This window comes from Carcharhinus amblyrhynchos, chromosome 16, assembly GCF_965287045.1.
Source record: "Carcharhinus amblyrhynchos chromosome 16, sCarAmb.v2.hapA, whole genome shotgun sequence".
NCBI classification, from domain to species: Eukaryota; Metazoa; Chordata; class Chondrichthyes; order Carcharhiniformes; family Carcharhinidae; genus Carcharhinus; species Carcharhinus amblyrhynchos.
This window is the reverse complement of record NC_137339.1, coordinates 18596821-18619681: the sequence shown is the minus strand read 5'-3', so window position 1 is coordinate 18619681 and position 22861 is coordinate 18596821. Positions and strand designations below refer to the sequence as shown.

At 41.4% G+C, this 22861-nt stretch overlaps 1 protein-coding gene across 2 annotated transcripts; it reads left to right on the top strand.

Moving 5' to 3' along the window:
- The first annotated feature begins 865 nt into the window (after nucleotides 1-865).
- On the top strand, nucleotides 866-12955 carry aar2 (AAR2 splicing factor). 2 transcript variants are annotated; one of them, XM_080204776.1, is made up of 4 exons: nucleotides 866-1070; nucleotides 4049-4803; nucleotides 5646-5875; nucleotides 11468-12955. In XM_080204776.1, the coding sequence occupies exons 2-4, from the start codon at nucleotides 4053-4055 to the stop codon at nucleotides 11633-11635; spliced, it is 1149 nt and encodes a 382-aa protein (XP_080060902.1). In that variant the 5' UTR covers nucleotides 866-1070; nucleotides 4049-4052; the 3' UTR covers nucleotides 11636-12955. The 2 variants fall into 2 exon arrangements, with proteins under 2 accessions (XP_080060902.1, XP_080060903.1); XM_080204777.1 differs by lacking the exon at nucleotides 866-1070 and adding an exon at nucleotides 1100-1511.
- Nucleotides 12956-22861: the final 9906 nt, after the last annotated feature.

The window sequence follows — 22861 nt, the reverse complement described above, 5'->3', positions numbered from 1 at the left end:
ACCATCTAGATATGAGCCTATGTGTGACCCTAACCTATGAATTCCAAACAGTAATCCATGGTTAATTTTATAAATGATGTGCAGATGCTATCGTTGGACTGGGGTGGGCAGAGTAAGAAGTCTCACAGTACCAGGTTAAAGTCCAACAGGTTTATTTGGAATCACGAGCTTTTGGAGTGCTGTTCCTTCATCACTCAGTCTCTTCATTCACCTGATGAAGGAGCAGAGCTCCGAAACCTTGTGATTCCAAATACATCTGTTGGACTTTAACCTGGTGTTGTGAGACTTCTTACTAATTTTACAAATTCACAAAGAATGGAGGGGAGTTCTTTTTCTCTCCCTTTGTAACGCAGTTTGTTTGCCTAAGGTACATTTTGTTGGCAGTTGACCTTCTTGGAGAGGGGTGGGTGGAGGGGGAGGGGGTGGCGGTGGTGGATAGGTGTTCTTTGTGTTTGTTTATAAGTGTGTTCATTATTTATTTCCACGTGGGCGCACAGAAGAAACATTTCCCTGTAACGTCCAAGTGGACCAGAGGTGTAGCAGTAGGTAGAACTCAAAGCCTGTGGAGTAAACCTTGCCACTATAAACAATGGAGATGAGGATGAGGATGTCTCAATGGGGAAAAATAGCAGCAAAATCAATTAAAACTCAGATGTGTTCACTTCAACACTTCTGTGCAATGGTTTCCAGCAGCGCTGGAGGAAACAAAAGCATGTTTTTTTTAAAAATAAAGGTCGATTATTGAAGAAGGGAGTTGCTGCCACAGAGTAACTCTGTTCTCCCAGGGTCGGAACTATTATGCCAGGCAGTGGTTTGGGTGGAGGAGATATGTTGTCGGACAGGAAGCGGTCGGTGCCTGTTTAGCTGTTACTCCGGCTGCCGGTGTGTTTGTATCCCGGGAGGGGACGGAAGTGGTGCTGAAGCAGCGGGGAGGGTTTGCAGAGTCTGCGGGGCTGCGCTCATTCACTCACTGAGCAGCATCTTGTGTTGACCTGGAGTTAGTGAGAGGAGGAAACTGGCCCCTTAAACAACTGCGTTTCCCACCCAGCTGCTCCCATTTCATATTGCAGGTTGGCCTGGCCTTGTACAATATAGTTACCCCCCTGTGTGAACCTGTACCGGTGGAGTTTAATTCCATTGCTTTGTATAAGGGGGAAAAAAAAACCCTAACACTAAATATGGCAACAAATAAGGTTATGAATAAGTTTATTTTAAGTTAATTTATTTATTTGTGTCACAAGTAGGATCGCATTAACACTGTAAGTGAAGTCGCTGTGAAAATCTGCTAGTCGCCACAGTCTGGTGCCTGTTCGGGAACGTTGAGGGAAAATTTAGCACCCAACCAGCATACCTTTCGGACTGTGGGAGGAAACCAGAGGAGGAAACCCATGCAAACACGGGGAGAACGTGCAGACTCCACACAGGCGATGACCCAAGCTGGGAATTGAACCCGGGTCCCTGGCGCCGTAAGGCATCAGTGCTGACCACTGTGTCACCCAGATCCGTCGGGAGTAATGATCGCTTTTTAAATTACTTTGTTTTGGAAGTACTGTGGATGAATTTTTTTGAATTGGACTGCTTCAGATTCATTGAGGGTGTGGAGAGTCTGCAGAAGGATCTAGATAGGCTGGGCGAATGGGCCAGGAACTGGCAAATGGAATTTAATGTTGGCAAGTGCGAGGTGGTCCACTTTGGTAGGAATAATGGTAGGAAGGATTATTACTTACGTGGAGAAAAACTGCAGCAGGCGACAGTGCAGAGGGACCTCGGGGTCCTTGTGCATGAGTCACAAAAACCCAGCCTGCAGGTACAGCAGGTGGTCAGGAAGGCTAATGGGATGCTGGCCTTCATAGCGAGGGGGATTGAATATAAAAGTAGGGAGGTCTTGCTGCGGCTGTATAGGGCATTGGTGAGACCGCAGCTGGAGTACTGTGTGCAGTTTTGGGTGCCGTACTTACGCAAGGATATTTTGGCCTTGGAGGGAGTGCAGAGGAGGTTTACTAGGCTGATGCCGGAGTTGGAAGGGGTTGAGCTATGAGGAGTGGCTGAATAAACTAGGCTTGTACTCGTTAGAGTTTAGAAGAACGAGGGGAGATCTCATTGAGACGTATAAGATGATGAATGGGATGGATAGGATAGAGGTGGAGAGGCTCTTCCCGCTCAGAAAGGACAGTAGGATTAGGGGGCACAGCCTCAAGATAAAGGGGGGGCAGTTTAGAACGGAGTTGAGGAGGAACTTCTTCACTCAAAGGGTGGTGAATCTCTGGAATTCTCTGCCCGTTGAGGTGGTGGAGGCTGCCTCGCTAAATATTTTTAAGACGCGGGTTGATGGGTTTTTGATAAGAGAGGGGATTAAGGGTTATGGGGAGAGGGCGGGAATGTGGAACTGAGCCACAACAGATCAGCCATGATCTTATTGAATGGCGGGGCAGGCTCGAAGGGCCAGATGGCCTACTCCTGCTCCTTGTTCTTATGTTCTTATTAGATTTGTTTCTCCCCGTTATTTGAATGATGTGAGGGATTTTAAAAAATGTATTAAAATGAAACTTTCTTCAGCTTCAGCGTTAATTAAGACTGTGGACTTCCCTTGCCCAGATTATGCTGACAAATTATGACAAATTCTGAATGTCCAGCCTGTTTGTTGGACATGTCCTGGCTGCCTGAGCCACAGCAATCTGGCTGATAAGAACTCGGGCAATGTAGCTGATTGTTTTTTTTTGTTCATTTCTTAACTCCCTCTGTTTTATTCGCTTTGAATTGGTTTGAATCTCTTTGAATTTCAGATGACGAGTTTTTGAAGTGCTTCTTTTAGCACCGTTGCTGCATCGTGGATTAAATTGTAAATCGGTGCAGCAAGGTCAGCTGCAAGGTATCATCTGCTCGGCAAAACCGACTGTGACCAATGGAGCTCCACAAAGGCAACAAAATTGGATGCTTTTGTGGTTTGGGTTTTAGGAATTGTCTTCATTAGTGTGAAACTTCCTGCCCTTCACAGACAGATGCAATGATTAGAGGAATAAGTATGCAAGTGACAACAGTCCTTTCAAGTTGCTTGATCACATAAGTAATCTCAGCAAGTTGATAAGCTTCTGTTTGAATTATGTTGCCATTAGAGAGTAATTCTCAATATGTAACTTTTGGCCAAAGTGTGAGGTTTGATTTGAGGGCTAAGTTATTTGCATATCCGAACAAAAATACCTGCCTTACTTTATTGATGGATGATTTTTGCTCAAGCGTAGAGGAATTGATTGTGATATTTTAGTAATCTGACAAGCCCCATCACATGTAAAGATACTCAGAATGTTGTCCTTTGAAGCCATTAATGTGAATAATGTCTTACAGTCACACTTTGCATTTATAAAGTTATTCTCACATATCTTGTGCTTCATGAGGCAGTAAGATGGATGCCAAAGCAGGAATTTGAAGATGGGTAGGAAATGGTCTAATCAAAGAACATTGTTGCAGCGCTAAGCTTTTAGGGGTTGCTTTAAAGCCAAAGGGAGGGAGCCATTGACAATGATTTAGGAAGAGAATTTCAGCAGCAATAGAAGAAATGTCAGACTGGAAAAAGAAATCAGCCTGTGATAGTACCTCGGAGAGAGTGGGGGGTGGGGACAAACAGTCATCCAATTGGAGGAACAAATGATGCGGGCAAGGATCTTGAATCAGTGCACATTTTCCAAGCAGATAGGAGAAAAGCCGTTAAATGATTTGACGATGTGGCATAAAGAGCTATTAACTAGAGAGAGGCAGTGGATCTGGAGAGGATAGGTATGAATAAAGGTTTCAGCAGCAGTGGGGGGGTAGGATTGCTGTAAAGGAAGGAAGGAATTGTGAAGATAGAAAATTTACCTCAAAATAAGGCCAATGTAAAGTAGCAATAACTTAAGTTGTAACTGTAACGATCAGTATTAAATGCTCTGAGTGCTGGTGTTATTATGCCATGTAACCATAGTCTGTGTAAAATCCTCTTGGAAAATTAGGTACATATGTTGGTTATTAATGCAACATCAAACTGAATTTTTCTCTCTTGCTCTTTGGAACACAGGGGCATGGCAACGGTGGAAATGGATCAAGAACTAGCCAAAAAGCTGTTCTTTGAAGGAGGCACTCTTGTCATAATTGGTGTCCCTGAAGGCACTGAATTTGGCATTGATTATAACTGTTGGCAAGTAGGCCCCAAATTTAAAGGAGTGAAGATGATCCCACCAGGAATCCACTTTATGCATTGCAGCGCTGTGAATAGCAACAGGCTAACGGGGCCACGCACGGGTTGTTTCTTTCATGTTAAGCAGAGGGACATTCTTGTGAAGCGATGGGACAAGAAGGAAGAAGAAATAGTTCTAGTTGAGGTCTCGGAAGAAGAGAGAGAGCGGATAAGAGAGAATCTGACTGATCTGGACAAATGTTTGGGGCCATATCCATACGATACAATGAAAAGATGGGTCTCGTTGACCAATCTCATTACAGACCCCTTGATTCAGAGGCTGCAACCTGAAAGTGGGAAAATCTGTGCATTTTCTGAAGTGCAGCCAGAGCTTGCGATGCCCCACACAAAGGACCGAGCAGAACAGAACCTATTGCCCTATGACACACTATGCAAGAGCTATGAAGAAGGTTTGGCCAGGCTGCCCAAGATGAAGGTTAAGGCTGGCACAGAGATCAGGTTCACAACCATCCCAAAACAGAAATATCCAAACGGGGCATCTCCAGCTGAAATTACTAAATATAGTATGGACTTTAGCTATGCTCTGGATACTGTAATAAACCAGCGGTACCCTTCAAACCCAAATGATATATTAGGTTAGTATGTTATAAATTGTGTGAGCTGTTTGTAAAGATGCTGTGATTTGCAATTGAAAGTAATGTGAAGTCTGAAAAGATTTTAAAATAGTCTTTGTTGAGGTGGACCTGGTACTGTCCTGGGAACAATGGGTTAACTGGTCTCTTTCCATGCTCTATGATTCTACATTGAAGATATTCCAACATAAAACATACTCAGTAAAATGGCAGAAAGGTAGATCTTTTGTCTTCTGGGGCTTGGGTATAAATCAAGTCTGGACTGAGAGAATGAATGAATCAAATCTCTTCTCTGTGCCTGCTGCAGGGATCTGCAACCTGTGCAGGCAGGTTCAACTATGGTGTTCAAGAGGGACTGGATTATTTGAAATTAAAGAATATGCAGAGCTGGGGTAAGAAGGCAGGAGAGCAGTTTAAAGTTTATTTATTAGTGTCACAAGTAAGCTTACATGAAGACTTCAATGAAGTTACTGTGAAATCCCCTAGTTGCCACACCCTGGTGCCTATTTGGTTTCACTGAGGGTGAATTTAGCATGGCCAAGGCACCCAACCAGCACGTCTTTCGGACTGTGTAAGGAAACCTATGCAGACACGGAGAGAACTTGCAGATTCTGCACAGATAGTGACCCAACCTGGGAATTGAACCCAGGTCCCTGGCACTGTGAGGCAGCAATGCTGACCACTGTGCCCCCATGCCGCCCCACTCTGAGTAGCACTTGGTGAATTGCTCTTTCGGAGAAAGCAGCACAGACTGTTCAAACATCCGCCTCCTAACACCATCCTATGTTTCCAAACGTTATTTATTTGTTTCTCATGCTATCAACTTTCATTTTATTCACGTGCAGGTGAATTGCAGTTTTCTTTTGTCTGTTTCCTAATTGGAAATGTCTACGATGCATTTGAGCACTGGAAAGATCTCCTTCGTCTCCTCTGTCACTCTGAGGAGGCTGTGACCAAACGAAAGGATCTCTATTCTGCTCTCATCTCAATCCTCTATCATCAACTTAATGAAATTCCTGCAGACTTTTTTGTGGATATTGTCTCCAAGGATAACTTCCTAACAACAACATTGCAGGTAATTTTTCTGAGTCATATTATACGAAGTACAACACTATTAAAACATTAAAATGCACGTTGGAAGTGCTTGCTTTTTAGTTTTAAGGGGTGTGTGCATTTTGACCAAAAATCACAGTCTGTAAAGCAGAATTATTGGGCGTTAAATTGTGAATATATCTGTGTTGTCAAACTTATCCAGTAGTCTATTGGACAAATCATGAAGTATTTGCCTGTTGTTCACGTTTGTGTTCTGTAAATACAAATCCTGTGACAGTGCATCAGTGGTGTTTTAATCTACTTGCAGTAAGGAAATCAATTACACTTTCAAGACTCAGTGGTTCACTTCCACATCTGTATCTAGGTATTTTTTATTTATACATCACAGTGCTGCTTGAGCCATTGTATGTATGTATAAGCAGACCTCCTTCCCTTCGAGCAAAAGTGGCAGTGAATCCATCACTATCTTCTTGTGTCCTGCTTCTTGAACCCAGCATGAAACCTTATCCGGAAATTTATCTTTTTGTTTGGACTGATTGAAGAGGCCAGTGAAAACAGTAGTTGTAGGAGCAGCTCTGAAGTTCAATTACTAATGTAAGCTAAGTAATAAAGAACTGTCCTCTAATTGCATTGTCAAATGAAATATTTAACCTTACTGCTGATTGATTACCATTTGCTATTACCTCCATCACTCAAGGTAGATGGAGGACGAATGATTTTGTCCATTCATTAGTCTGTTCATCTGTAAACAATCTATCTCAAAAAATAATAGATGAATTTCCATCACAGTTGGCAGACCGATAGGCATGGAAGAACTGATCAGTTTTTGATGAAGATGAGTCGGTATCCTAGAATACTTTGTTAGGATCCATTAACATTAGATGATGAAGTGAATTGACTTCTTGTTAACGATATTGTGGTTTGTTTTTGCTGATTGCTTTAAAATGTCATGGATTGTGCCAGCTGCTACGGTGGAATTTGCCACAGCTGTCAGCATTTGAGCAGAGTTTTCAGAACAGCTTGTTGGATGTGGATTGGCTTGAAGTCTCCTCAGCAGGATGGCAGCTCTTCGTAAACATACTTTTTTCAGCCGTGTATCAACCAAGAAGGGAAAAGCCTCAAGGACGAGCTGCATAATGATAGTATTGGGTGGCGTGGTGGCACAATAGTTAGCACTGCTGCCTCACAGCATCAGGGGACCTGGGTTTGATTCCCACCTTGGGTCACTGCCTATGTGGAGTCTGCACATTTTCCCCACATCTGCGTGGGTTTCCTCTGGGCGCTCTGGTTTCCTCCCGCAGTCCGAAAGACGTGCTTGCTAAGTGCATTGGCCGTGCTAAATTCTCCCTCAGTGTACCCGAACAGGCGCTGGAGTGTGCGACTGGGGGATTTTCACAGTAACTTCATTGCAGTGTTAATGTAAGCTTACCTGTGACACTGATAAATAAACTTTAAACTGAAAACTTTAAACTATGTGGTGATGGTATGCACCCTGCTCAGTGCCCTCTTTACTAGTGCACTCCGTATTTGGCAGAGTAGATTGCTCACTTTTGGAGCTGAAGGCCAGATATTACTGACTGCTGTGGTAGTGTTGCTTGTTTGTTCATGTTGTAAGCATTTCAGGCTGATGCTAGACCTTTTTATAATAGAAGATGCCTCTCTTGATCAGTTTTTATGACTATTATGGCCAGTACAAGGGTGTCTTTTCCAGTCCAGACGAACAGGTCCATCTGGAGTTGACAGGCTGTTGCTTTTCATGTTTCTGAAGTTGCCACTTCAAATCATCAGTATGTTGATTTACATAGACTAACACCATTATACATTCTTCATCGCCAAGGCAAATATCGAGACCTGCTGAGTTTGTCCAGATTTTATTTATTTCAGAATTCCAGCATTCCGCAGCATTTTGCTTTTATTTGATGCTAAATCGTTTGAGATTGGACTTGAGGGTGTCACTGTATTTCCATCCCATCCTGTCCTGATCTGTCTGACTGCACAGGTTCCATTTTGGCAATCTGGAAATTCCCATGGCAGTCAGCATGGTTGTGCTTTTCGCAGCCTGGCCTCAATGTTGTGGACTCATTGCACTCGAGGATCTTAGTTGGTAATTGTGGCCTGCCGCTTGATACATATAATTAACTTACGGGGTTGGAACTCTGTCTTAAGCAATTGCTGAATGTCACTATAATAACATGCCCAGTCCTCTGATCCACGTAGAACAGTAGCAACATCAACTGTCTTGTACACTTTAAACTTTTAGTTTGATCATTTGCTGATTCCAGACATGCTTTTTCTGAGCAGGCGTTCCTGATACCACTTTATCTTTGAATGCATCATCTGATACCACGTCACATAGATGGGTGAATATTGCAGTAATTCAAGCTTTACATCGGCTGCAATGAAACTAACTTGTTTTACAAGTTTCTAATCTGCAGTAAATATGATTTCAAGCTATAATTCAATGTGCTGTGAACCGGAAATATTGTTGGACTTCTTTTAACCGAAATATTTTAAGTACCAAATATTTAATTTTCAATGGATTTGTTCTGTAATCTAAGCTTCAGTTTTTGTTAGCTATTTCGTGTTCCATTATGCTGATTAGTTTATGTTTACATGCTTAAATTGGTGTGAACAAATTACCAAAAGCTTTGTCATTTCATTTTAAATGCTGCTATTGTACGTTTCAAAAGAGCTTCTTATTCGGTGCAGTGGTGTGTGTTAAGTTGCTTTCACAGATGAATTTCTACATATTGATTTATTGTTGGAACATCATGGCATTAGCTGCTGAAGAAATAGTCTATCGATTAGCAAGAGCAAATCTGACTTGTCACAGGGATAGACCATAATCCTTTTGCAACCTAATACCAGGATCAAGTGCTTCGACTGGCTGGTAGTGGAACTAAGAGAACCAGAAAAGACTCTTGCTTATCTGGCTCTGTTTTCATAGCCGTGTCTATAGCAGTGCTTTCATACTTAAGGATTAAATAAAGAATTAACGTGGAAATGTAATTTGATTGTTGTAAGAAAGGGCTTCAAATAAAAGTCTGTAATTACAATGGAGGCAGTGTTAGCTGCTGATCGAACAATGCCAGATTAATCTTAACCTTATATTAAGTTGATCTTTCTCTGCACCCTGGCAATGACTGTAACACTATATTCTGCACTCTTTCTCCCCTATGTTCTCAGTGAACAATATGCTTTGTATTGCGCGCAAGAAACAATACTTTCACTGTATATTGATACGTGACAATAATAAATCAAAAATATTTATGTTCCATAAGCTATTGTGCATCTTCTGTTGTAGAAATTATATGTTATTGCACAATTTCAGTCTGTCCCTTTTCTGACACGCATCAGATATTACACTCAAATTTGTGTCATAATTCAAAAAAAAATTTGTTGATAAACTCTCTAGGGAATTCTGCAGTCTGAAATTGTGATGTTTTCTGTTGAAGCCATTTTCATTGGCTTGCATTTGCACCAAACGGATGCAAAATACCTTGTGTTAAAACTATATAATTTTCAAAGATAAAAAATCTAACATGGTACAGATTTGTAACCATATTTCAGTAATATTCCATGCAATTTTCTTCAAAATTGTACCTTCTGACCTAGGGCCACAAAGAAGACCTTAACGGGCAGCATGGTGGTACAGTGGTTAGCACTGCTACCTCACAGCAGTTTGATTCCCACCTTGGGACATTATGTGGAGTTTTCACATTCTCTGTGTGTCTGCATGGATTTCCTCTGGGTGCTCCGGTTTCCACCCAGTTTAAAGATGTGCGGATTAGGTGGATTGGCCATGCTAAATTGCCCCTTAGTGTGAGGGGGACTAGCTAGGGTAAATGCATGGGGATAGGGAGATAGGGCCTGGATGGGATTGTGATCGGTGCAGACCTGATGGGCTGATTGGCCTCCTTTCACACTGTAGGATTCTATATGTACACATCAAAACAGAAACTGAATTCCCCCAAGTATGTCTTAATGGATTCAGTTGGAGACAGTTCCTCCCCCTCATAAATCTATGCTGTCTTTCTCTTAGTGTTTCATTATTTCTTCCATTAAAATATTTTCCTAAATATTTTACCTGAACTGGAATCAGAGTTAGGGATCTAGTTTTCCCTGCTTATCTACGTACCTCTCTTTTTATACATTGGTTGCTGTTTTTTCTTAGTAATATCCGCTCTTGCATATGAAGGATTAACATAGACTTTCAACCAACCTTCATTAATTTTTTTTCTTACTCTGATCTATTTTTGGCACCATTCTCAGATTACGAGTACACGCTGACCGATTTACAAAATTAATATGGTCAGAATGTACTGGTTAAACACTATTTTGAACCATGCAAACATGCTATAAATGAAACTATATGCTTAACACAGTTATGTTTAAACAGTTGTGATTTTCAAACAGCGCTAGTGTTTTGCAGCTGAATTTTGTGATACAGAAATAAGGATTTAAAGTTATCCACATTGCATTAACCATTTTGGGTATTCCGCTTTGTATAAAGCTTCATTTGTGTTTTTCTTTCTTTCCTGTAACCCTTTCTCTCCCTCCCTTTTGCTCTGGTTCTGATAAATTTCTCATGAAATTTCCCAGGGTCAGTGAATGAACCTTATTTGCAAGTTGGTGACTTAAGTTTGGAGAGACTTTAGAAATGCATTTTAGCACCTCCTGTTGGTTAGAATATGCAACTACAAATATTAGAAGACATGTTTTCATAGCGTTGCCATTCCAAATGTTCAGATAGGCAGTTTACTATATTTATTAGTCACAAGTAGGCTTATATTATCTCTGCAGACACTGGGGGCACGTGCAGACTCCGCATAGACACTGACCCAAGCCAGAGAATTGAACCCGGGTCCCTGGAGCTGTGAGGCAGCAGTGCTAACCACTGTGCCACCATGCCGCCTAGTTGGATACCATTATTGACTGAGAAGCATCTCAAAACATAATGTTAACACATAAGATGTTTTAATCTATTAGTTTTTTTAGCTGTTTAGCTGTTGAGTTGTTGGGATCTGGAACACTACCTGATGAGGTGGTGGAAGCTGATTTCCATAAGTAATTTTTAAAGGGTGCTAGATTGGCATTTGAGTATGAGGGTCTTTTTTGGGACCAAGCGGAACTGCCCTTTTAAGGAACCATCACAGGCATGATGGACTGACTGGCTGCCTTCTGTTCTCTTAGATTTCTGTTTGCAATATTCTGAATCTGACCAGATCTATTTCTTCATCCTATATTAACCCAGCATGTTTGAAGTGAGGGCAGCAGTGGATAGACGTGAATGAGTTGAAGTTGATTTGAGTCACACATTTGAGTTATTTGGGGTTGTGGAAAGAGCTTCACCACTCAGCATTACCACTTGAGGGGGAGTACAACTTTGTGGTTGGATAAAGTATTTCCTCTGTACTGTTTTAGGGAAAGTTTGTTAATAAGAAGTGTAAAAGCCTAAAGATTCCGAGATTAAAAATGTTTGCCATGATCCTGCTAATTAGGCTTTGAACTTTATTTTTGAAAACAAACTTAGATTTTGAATTATTCCTCTATTGTATTTCTTCCTCTGTATTGTGTGTCTTAAGTTTGTTTGTTTTTTTGTGTTAAACACTAGGAGTTCTTCTCTTACGCCTGTGGCCCAGGGGTGGACAAAGCTCTGCAGAAGCGGGTGGAAAAATTTAAAGCTCATTTAACCAAAAAGTTCAAGTGGGATTTTGATGAAGAACCTGACGATTGTGCCCCTGTGATGGTCGAGTTACCTGAAGGAGTGACACTGGACTGATTTAATCAATTAAAGGAACTGATTGATTTGTGAGCTTGTAAAACCTTTTCAGCTGTTTGGTAAATGCCTAACTTTTGTGTATAACAACTTATAAACTGCATAAGAAAAGGCAGCAAGCTGGCTTACGTTTTAAATTTAATTGTAAAATCTTTACAGTTCTGTATCGCCAGTATAAATTTGATGGGTTGATTTTTTTTTGGACAATTCTTTTAGCAAGTTGGCATCAATATTCTTCAGTATTCTAACTATCTTAAAAAGCATGGAGTACTTGCTGCTCAAATGAAATATAATGTTCAAAAGCTGCACCTCATACTTTTGTAAATCACTTTTCCTTAATCGGTTAATTTTAATTTTTTAGGTTCCATTTTATCTGTAAGAATGTTACATTCAGTACCATTCATCAAGCCTACGAGTTTTTTTATTGTTGATTCCAGTTTATAAGTTAACATAAATTTGCATTTTTTTGTTCATCAACGGAACCTAAAGCTGTGTTTTTTTTTCTCAGCATTATTCAAAATGTTTGTAGAGGCTAAGCAACAGCAGTAGAAAGACCTCTCCACAAATATCTGTTTATTAAATTGTTATGATAATTATTTTTGCAAGTATTAGTTTTCAATAATTGGTGCATTCAGTAGAATCATAGTCTCCCTACAGTTCAAAAGGAGACCGTTCAGCCCATCAAGTCTGCACCCCGAGCACAATCCCACCCAGGCCCTATCCCCGTAGCCCTACATATTTACACTGCTAATCTCTCTGACGCTAACGGGCAAGCCACCTAGCCCTGCATATCTTTGAACTGTGGGAGGAAACAGAGCATTGGGAGGAAACCTACACTGACACGGAGAGAATGTGCAGCTTCTGCACAGACAGTGATCTAAGCTGGGAATTGAACTCAGGTCCCTGACACTGCGAGGCAGCAGTGCCATCCACTATTCCACCATGCCGGTAGATATGTTGCGGCACATGTTACTGAGCAGAATGTTTGCAAGCTTCTTCAGACTGAGATCTGTTGATTGTAACCACTTTATTCAGTTGAGCTGTCATCTGTGTGTCTTGTCTTGCATTTCATATTGGTCATATGCATATCTATTTGTTCCATTTCTGATCCAGTTGGTGGTTTGTACTCCCCGTAATCAACTTGTGCGGCTAAATTTAACTGTGTTCAAGGTGTTTCTTCAACTTGAACATCTCTAAAAGTACTCTTGTATGGGCACTTGCATAAACTCGTTGATAGTATTGGAGAGTTCAACTTTCTTCTTGGAGTTGCAGAGATACAGGAGAGCAGATATATCCCTGCTGTTACCTGAATTCAGAATAAAGCAAATTAGTTTTCAGCTCTTCAATGTGTGGAACAGATTTGCATTATCTCTTTTCCATTACAGTTATTATTGAAGGGGACAAGAGATGCTTGTGAATAGGGATTATATGAAAAACTTTTCTGAATTTATGCAATGGCCTAGTTAATGTAACTGGTGGAAAATCATTAGGAATGTGACAACATCTTGATAGAGTCTCCAGCGAATATTGTCATTTACTCGACAAGTAGGCGTCCCATCAGGAGTCATCACTCATCTGTCAGTTCTTGGAAGGATGTGTCTTAATGTGTAAAACTTGGCAGATTTATCTTTGTGACAGCTGCAGATGCCTTCTTAATGTAATAGGCAACAGAATAGGGAACCAGCTCCTTCAGACTGCTTGTAAGCTTTTCATTGGGTCCTGCTACAGGGATGCAAGTCTGTGGCAACATCACCATAGCTTTATGTATCAACATTTGGTGATTGTAATCTTGGTCTTCCATGGGTTTCCATTTGACACAGCATGTCTTTGATAGACAGTCCAAACCGAATAAGTACTCATGCAGAAAAAGAATGAGCTTTGTCACTGAGCAGTGACAACTTATTGAATCGTCAGGGCTTAGTATTCATTGTGCTTTTTTTGTGAGAAGGTTGTCGCAAATTGCTGCAGATCGGGTTTCAGGTCAACAAATAGTTTCAATGAGTAAGTTGGTGAGTTTTTTTATTCATTTTGTGAGCATTGCTGGCTGGGCCATCATCTATTGCCCATTCCTTGACTGCCCTCCATTTTAGAAAGCATTTTGTGAGTTAGCCACATTGCGGTGGCTCTGGAGTCCCATGTAGGCCAGGCCAGGTATGGATGGTAGATTTCCTTCCCTAAAGGACGTTAGTGAACCAGATGGGTTTTTACAACTGCCAACAATGGTTTCATGGTCATCAGTAGATTTGTTTTAATTCCAAATTTTATTGAATTCAAATTTCACCATCTGCCATGGTGGGATTTGAATCCTGGCTCCCAAATCTAGCCCTGGGTGTCCGGATTTCTAGTCCAATCACATTACCACTGTGCTACCATCTCCCCAGAATGATTCCTTAATTTTTCTTTTTTGAGGGAAAGCATCATAAAGATTCCTTTATATTTTAGCCCAGGAATCTCAGAATAATTCCTTGCACTCTGCTGAGATGTAGTGCAGCTTCAGAAAAGGTAGCACAGAAGCTTTTCATTTGGGTCTGATGGCGCGAGTGAATCATCATGTCTCTGCTTTTGTAAGTTGCAGTCATTGCTGTCTGAGAAAGATGATGGAAATGAGCATAAACATACAGGAAAAGCGTAAACAAGGAGGGCAAGAAAGAGAACTGCATTTCCATTGTGTTTTATTCTACTTGTCTTATTAAAATATTCCCTTGTTTATATTACAACATTTAAACTCAGTAGATGACAATTCCCATTGATTTTTTTTTCCCCAGACCTTTCTGTTACATGTTGCTTCAGCGAATCTTGCATTCAATGAAAGTAAAAGCTTTACATCTTGCATCTATTTTCTACCTTTCATCCTCTTTCTGGATACTATACCCAACCTCACCTCTTAATTTCCTTTCCCATCTGTGTTTATGATTCAAAAGACCACACTTTCATTGCTTTCTTCATTGTTTACCAACTCCTCCCCCCACCCCCCCAAAAAAAAATCAGTTGTAGCTATTTCAGGAGCTTATTTTGAAAAACAAATCTCTTGCCTCATGGTAGAATTGGCAAGCTTCAGGAGGCCCTGGATCCATAATACTATTTCAGAATAATTTACTGGTATCTTCCATCTCGGGTGATTGTCTTGCTTTCCAGAATCCACTAAACACCTAATTAAAGAATTTCAAGGATCAGTTTCCACGACCACCTCTGTGAAATTCTATGGTCCCTCATTCTCGGGATAAAACAAAACTTCCAGATGTGCAAATTCACTCCCAGCTTCCTCAGTTACAGATGTGTTGCCTAGTTTCAACAGCCACCATTACCTGTGAGGTCTTGTCTTGTCATCCAAGTCTTCAATCTTAGAGATCTCAATCAGATCCTCCCTCTGTTCTTCCAGCAAGTGCAACCCCAAAGCCTAACTGCTATTTAACACAGAGGTACACAAAATCTTGATTATCTTAATCACAGTAGTACTTAACAATAGTACTAAATATTCAAAACCTTCAAACTTCAAGAAGAACATGTTAAGAACCTACAATTGACTTGAGGTGGTATTGACAGACCTGCTAGTTGTTTGAATTTGTGCTCTCCAATATTTTATTGGAAGTGCTAACCAAATTGTAATGAGTTCATACAGCAAAAGCTTGTATTTATACTGCACCTTTGACGTAACAAAATGTGCAAAGGTGTTTCAAGGGTTTTATGAAGCAAAATATGTAACTGAGCTACCTAGATGGATATGAGGGTAGGTGGAGAGACTTAGGGAGTGAATTCCAGAGCTTAGGGGCCCACCATTGGTGAAAGGATTAAAACTGGCCTGCTCCAGTGCCAGAATTAGAGGAGAGTGGAGAACGAAGGGTTGTGAGATTGAAGGAGACCACACAGCTAAAGGAGAGATGAGGTAATCGAGGGTTTTGAAAAGCAAAGATGAGAATTTGGCAGTTAAGGCGTTGCTTAACTATAAGCCAATGCAGGTCTGCAAGCAAAAGGGTGAAAGGCAAATAGGACTTAGTGCAAGTTAGCACGTGACAGCAGGGTTTTGGGTGATGTCAATTTGTGGAGGATAGAATGTAGGAGACCAGCCTGGAGCGCGTTAGAGTCGTGAAGCCCAGAAGTAGCGAAGGCATTGCTGAGGGGAACAGCAGCAGATGACCTCAGGCAGGTGCAGATTTGGCGATATTATGGAGGTAGAAACAGACACCCTTAATGATTGGAAGCTCATCCTGGGATCATATTGACACTGAGGTTGAGAACAGTCTGGTGCGTTGTCAGAAGTTGCCAGGGTGGAGAAATTGAGATGATGGCTAGGGAATGGAGTTTGTGATGGGCAGCATAGCTTATCATCTTATGGAAATTTTTGGTCATCTAAGGTGGATGTTGAACAAGCTGTCTGATGACACAGAGACAGTGAAGGGGCCAAGAGGCCGTACAAGAGCGGAGGCAGACATCTTGGATAAGTATATTGGCCTACCGTACGTTTAATATTAGATGATTTAATTTTAAGGGGAGTTAGTTAGCTCAGTTGGCTACATGCTAGCATATTGTTGAGAAATACAGTGGCGATACAGTGCAGTGTGTCCTCTATTCTGGCTGAGATAAACTTGGGAGTAGCCTGTTTGCCCTTCTCCTGAGAATGGAAGGCAATGGCAAACCACTGCTGACAACAGCTGCAAAGTAAAGCACTCAAAATGACAGTGAGCCACAGACCTGCCATCGGGCATGGAATGGAATAATTTCAAGGTGATGATGAGTGTGTAAGATGTATTCTGCTAGTTTAATCTGAAACGCTGGATGTCATACAATCCTGAATCATTCTCCCGCATCCTAGCTCCAACATTGGCACATGTTTTCAAATCAGCAGACATGGCCATGGTAAAGCAAAGTTAAATTATAGTTAGTTTGAAGAGAAAAGAGGTGAACTGTAAATAAATTTTGCAGTTTGAGTATGAAAATGCTTTCCAAACACAGATGAGGAAAATGAGCAGCTGATCCTTCTAGAGCTTGTTCCAAAATGATGGAGTGCTGACATTTGTTCAAACTCTCACACTTGGCAAAAATGGGCATGTGATCTGGAAAAGGGCGCTAATCCATCTTCACTAACATACTGATCTAGGATTTGTGCATCTGTTCGGTTTTAGAGATGTTTTAATTTTCTTCTGGTTGAAAGCTGTGAATGTTTAAGCCCCAATTTTTCACATTCACTAACACCCCTGCAAATTTGTGTACTTGATGACGAAATAATTTTTTCTTCAGTTTGCACCAATTGGGATTCACTGGTTTAAAATTTTACTGTGTATCTGATGTGTCTGACAATATCCCAATAGCTAGTCTGAGTTTGCCATAATGCTATATTTTAAACATTGACTTGTAGGGGTCATACGTTTTAAACTAGTCTGACAGTCAGGCAATCAAGTAAAAGGACTGAACTCCAGATGTCAGGCAATTCAAAACTTTTTTTGCTAATTTGCTGAAGACATTAAAGAATTGTATAACAGTTGCTTTAATGAGATGAATGTAGGGCTTGCATTGAAGGTAGGCCCTTAAAAAAGTTTCAGGTGCTGCCGCTTAAAAAGTTACGAATGGACTATGAAAATATTCTCGTGAAATGCTTTCACGTGTAACACAATTACAATGCTGCCTATACAATTACTTTGCGTATTCTAGTTTAAGCTTTAGGAACTTGAAATTTTGAATTGGATACAATACTTTGAGAAACTAACCAGTTTGGAGACTGCATTACCTCAAAAATAATGGGGCCCCATCATGCAACATTATTGAATCATAAAAACCCTGCAATGCAGAAAGAACCACCTGGCCCATCGAGTCTGCACCGACCACAATCCCCACCCAGGCCCTATCCCCATATCCCAACACATTTACCCACTAATCCCTCGAATCTACACCTCTCAGGCCGCTAAGGGGCAATTTTAGCATAGCCAATCAACCTAACCTGCACATCTTTAGACTGTGGGAGGAAACCCACGCAGACACGAGGAGAATGTGCAAACTCCACACAGACAGTGACCCAAGCCGGGAATCAAACCCAGGTCCGTGGAGCTGCGAAGCAGCAGTGCTAACCACTGTGCTACCGTGCAGCCCAAAGTCTGTCTAAGGCTCAATACCGGCACGAGATGGGTTCTTGATAAGAGAGGGGATTAAGGGTTATGGGGAGAGGGCGGGAAAGTGGAACTGAGCCACGACAGATCAGCCATGATCTTATTGAATGGCGGGGCAGGCTCGAAGGGCTAGATGGCCTACTCCTGCTCCTATTTCTTATGTTCTTATGAGACCGATAAGTCAACAAGTACTGTAAGGGAAAGTTGAAAAGAACTTTGAAGGGTGAGTTTAAGGCCTGTGGAATATTAATTCAATCACGACTATTATGAGAGCATCTGCGCTGATCATTTATAATTTACTAACTTGAAATTAGCTTTTCAGAACAAAAATGAAGAATTCAACATTATAGATCATTTTCTCTCTCTCCATTTTGGACACTCCATTTCCTAGCCACTGACTCCGTCCCTCTCTTTAACTAGTGCCTGAGGCTAAGCCAGATTGTGTGCATCATTGGTGTTTTTTTGATTCTATGACAAGAGTCTGACCACAACCACATCATCACTGAGACCACCTATCTCCATACTAACACTGTCCAACTCAGTCCATCTGCTGCTACAGGCCTCACTGCATGCCTCTGTTACCTCTAGACTTGACCATTCCAGTATATTCTTGACTGGCCTCCAATCCTCAGAGATCATCCAAAATTTTGCTGCTGCCCATCTCCTGTTGTGTCCAGGTTTGTTCACCCATCACCCCTGTGCTCACTGATATGCCATGGTAACCAGTTGAGCGACACTTTGGTTCTCATCTTCGTTTTCAAATCCCGAAAGTAAAATACTGATGAATATATGCCAATTAGTTTGAATTTGTGTGCTCATTGTACAGTCAGGAAATGGGCAGGCGCACACACACACACACACACACTCTGAAAGTCCTGGATTCAACCTGATCCCGGTGGAAGGAAAATAAGAACAATAACAGATGTGATTCCCTACAGTGAAGAAGGAGAAAACTGGCAAATCAAGCTCATCCCAATACCAGCATGGCTCAAAAGAGAACAGGAAATAAACCTGAAGCATGTTTTTCTTTTGTTTGAAGTTGAGTGGATTGAACCCAAATGGTGTTGAATGGGGATGGAAGAGCAATAAGAGAAGTTTAATGTACTTGAGGAAAGCTTTGTGCAACAGCAGAACGTTGTTGTGAACATGTCCTTAGTACATTCCATTCGGTGTGAGTAAAATTTTTCAGTATAATGGGCAAAAGATTGTGAAGATTATGAGTTGGCAGTTCTCATAGTGGCAGTCAAATTGTTGATGCACCACCATGTTGCACAAAGCTGTGTCGCCGGTGTGCTAAATCATAAAATCTTCCCTGTGAATGAGAGTTATACGTTCTTATGTTGGACATATATTGAGAAGTTGTATTTATTCTGTTAAGAGAGGTGCATTGTAAAAATGCAGTCTAATTATTATGGAAATTGGGTTATTGCTGGATGGATTTCTTTTGAGATGAATGTCAACCACACTGTATTACTATGTAAATTTCCCACTCAGGATATGAGAAAGCGAAAGGGACATTTTATTCCTTCCTCTTGTCTACTGCAGGTGGGCAAACCAAATTCTGACATACGATGGTTCAGCTATCGGATTCTGTAGAATCTATATAAAGTAAGAGTTGCAAGATATCTAGGTTGTCTGTTCATGCACAGTTAAATTGGAAATACGGAAGTTGCTGTTACAGTTTCCTATTCCTCCACAGGGTGCACTGTGAGATTCTGCAGATGGAAATTTTTACAAATCACTTGAATTATTGGGAAATTACACTTTTAATGCTCTAATCTTATTTTGAAACTTCTCTGAAAGATGTATATCTTTGTGAAATGAAATGTACCTGATTTATAATTGTGTAATTGGTTCTAATTACTGATGATGAACAACCTCTCTGGCCCTGAAAAACTAATTTTTATATTTGTGAAATGCCAGATTTCTCCATAATCATCCCCTCTGCTTCTCATGGCTCTCCAGATCCTTCCTCTTCACTATTTCTTATCTCTCTGGTTCCTCCTCACTTTCTGTGCTATGACATCACTCTTCACTATTTCTTCTCTCCTTCATTGCTGAGATTCTCCTTTCCCTCTTTCCTCTTTCTCCTTCTCTTTCACTCCTCATCTCCCCTTGCAAATCTACCCCATCCTCTCAACCCCGCAATCATGTTAAAGCTACTAACCTCCTTTCCATTCCCCATATTGGTTCTATTATCTTTCCATGCTATAACACAGAATTAACTTAAAAGTACCTTTGGTTTTGACTTCCTGTTTTTTATATTCTTTCATGGGATGTGGGCATCACTAGCAATGCCAACATTTTGTTGCCCATTCCTAATTTCCCTGATGGTGCCATAGAATACACACAGTGCAAAGGGAGGCCATCCGGCCTATTGACTCTGCACCAACTCTCTGAAAGTCGACCTTACTTTGGCCCACAGCCCCCCTCCCACTCCCATCCCCGTAACCTCGCACACAAACTATTAATCCACCTAATCTACACATTTTTGGACACTAAGGGGCAAATTAGCATGGCCAATCCACCTAATCTGCACATCTTTCAACTTTGGGAGGAAACTGGTACACCCAGAGGAAACTCTGCGAGAGCATGGAAAGAGACCTAGATGGTCACCCAAGATCAGAATTAAACCCAGGTCCTTGGTGCTGTGACGCAACAGTGCCAACCACAATGCTGCCCCTAAGGTGATAAGGTGGTGGTTAGCTGAATTTGAACTGCTGCAGTCCATCTGCTGAAGGCACATCTACAGGATAGCATAGAACTTCCAGGATTTTGATTCAGCAGTAGAAACAAGAGCTATCAGGATGGTGTATAGGTTGGAGTTCTTCCTGTCTGTTGCCCTCACCCTTTTTAGTGACAGAGGTTGTGGGTTTAGAATGTTGTTGACAAAGGAGCCTCGGAGAATTGCTACAGTGCATCCTGTAAGTGGTATGCACTGCATTTATGATGGAGTGAGCAGTTGTTTGTGGATAGGATGTCTTTTGCTTATTCAGGGAATTACTGTGTGTGACACGGCCCCTTTAAGAAGACATTTACGTGATCATTCCGTGACATCACCGGGGAAGCCGCAGCCTGCTGTCAGCGGTGGATTAGAAGCTGTACAGCGCACATCTAAAATAATCCTGCCTGCTGTTTGTTTTTAATTAAAACTTGTGTGGACCTCCTGAATGAAACTGATCTCTGTGTTCCCCAGCCACAGACTACTCAACAATGCCAATCAACTGGGCTATTTTGTTCCAGCTGGTGTTGAGCTTTTTGAGTGTTGTTGGAGCTTTACTTATCTGGGCAAATGAAGAGTTTTCCATCACCCTTTTGACTTGTGCTTTGTGTCATGTGAATTAGGCATTTTTTTAAAAAAAACATGCAGCTTACAGCTTCAGTGATGTCATTGGGGGGTGGAGCTAACCTGTCGCCCTGAGGTGATAGGGCTTTCAGTTTCTATTGTGGCAGCCAGGCAATAGTGGTTTCTTTTCCTTAAGGCTTTCAGTTTTGTTTTGGGAAGCAGTTTAGCAGCAAGCTAAGAAGCAGTTTCTTTCTCTCCCTGTTTGTTTCCTCTTTGTTTGGTTTTGCCTTTAAGAAGCTGTATTTTGGGAAACAGATTTAACTACAATCTTTTCTGAGTTTCTTCTTCACAAGGGATTTTCAGCATTCGATCCAGGAGGTTGGATTCCTGTAACAAGTGGGCATTAACCTATGCTGTACTGTGTTTATTTGGAGGGTTTTGTGTATTAGATGCTGGCTTTGTTTGGAACATGTGATGTGGAGATGCTGGCGTTAGACTGGGGTGGTCAAGTAAGTAGTCTTACAACACCAGGTTAAAGTCCAACAGGTTTATTTGGTAGCACAAGCTTTTGGAGCACTGCCTCTTCATCAGGTGAATCCCATCAGGTTGACTCACCTGATGAAGGGTCAGCGCTCCAAAAGCTTGTGCTACCGAATAAACCTATTGGACTTCAGTGTGGTGCTGTGAGACTCCTTGTTTGGAACACGTTAGAGATATTTCCTGAAGAGTTATTTATTATTGTGGTTGTTGTGTTTCTTGTTTGTAATTGTTAAAAGTTCTTGCTAATTGTCTTACTATACATGTCAACAATATTCTTAATTCAACTTTGTTTGTGATAGAAGTTCTTCGTGGGTCAGTTGAGACACATCTGAAGTGAAGCCTCTCATGTTCATCCTAGCCAGATTCAACGTAAAACATTACAAGTCAGATGAACTTCATAGAACACCTTGAAGTATCCAACCTGACTTGTAACACTTGTAGATGGTGAACAGGAATAGAAAGTCAGGAGGTGAGTTACTCCTCTCAGAATTTTTAACCTCTGACCTGCTCTTATGGCCATTGTATCTATATGGCTGGTCCAGTTCAGTCTCCGGTTAATGGGAAATCTCAGGATGTTGATACTGAGGGAATTCAGTGGTGGTTAATGCCATTGTATGTCAAGCCATGGTGATTAGATTCTCTATTGTTGGAGATTGTTATTTTTGGCATCTGTCTGGCGCAAGTGTTACTTGCCACTTACCAGCACAAGTGTGAATGTTGTCCAGGTCTTGCTGAATATGGGCACACACTGCTTCAGTATCTGCTCAGTTGCAAATGGAGCTGCACATTGTGCAACTGTCAGCCAACATCCCCACTTCTGATCTTGGAAAGGAGGGAAGGTCACTGTTGAAGCATTTTCTGATGGTTGGGCTAAGTGCACTAACTTAAGGAACCACTGTCGCAATGACCTGAGACTGAGATGATTGGCCTCCAACAACTGTGACCATTTTCCTTTGTACTACTTCAACCAATGGAAAGGTCTGCTGATTCCATTGACTTCAATTTTGCTGGGATCCCTTGGTGCCGCATTTGGTCAAATGCTGCACTGATGTCAAGGACAGTCACCTCTTGAGTTCAGCTCTTTTATCCAAGGCTGTAAGGAGGTGAGGAGGCTGAGTGACCCTGGCAGAACCCAAGCTAAGCATCGATGAACCGTGTGTTGCCATGTAAGAGGCTCTAGATAATTTTGTCAAACTCATCTCCCATTGCTTTGCTGGTGATCAAGAGGGGGCTGATGGAGTTGGTAATTGGCTGGATTAGATAATTGCTGTTTGTTGTGGACAACTGGACAATCTTCCATATTGT

Bases quoted from the DNA above. Each gene is read 5' to 3' on its own strand.
- aar2 (XM_080204776.1), top strand. From the start codon at position 4,053: ATGGCAACGGTGGAAATGGATCAAGAACTAGCCAAAAAGCTGTTCTTT. The intron at 4,804-5,645 runs GTTAGTATGTTA...ATTCACGTGCAG, and splicing joins AAACCCAAATGATATATTAG to GTGAATTGCAGTTTTCTTTT. The intron at 5,876-11,467 runs GTAATTTTTCTG...GTTAAACACTAG, and splicing joins TCCTAACAACAACATTGCAG to GAGTTCTTCTCTTACGCCTG.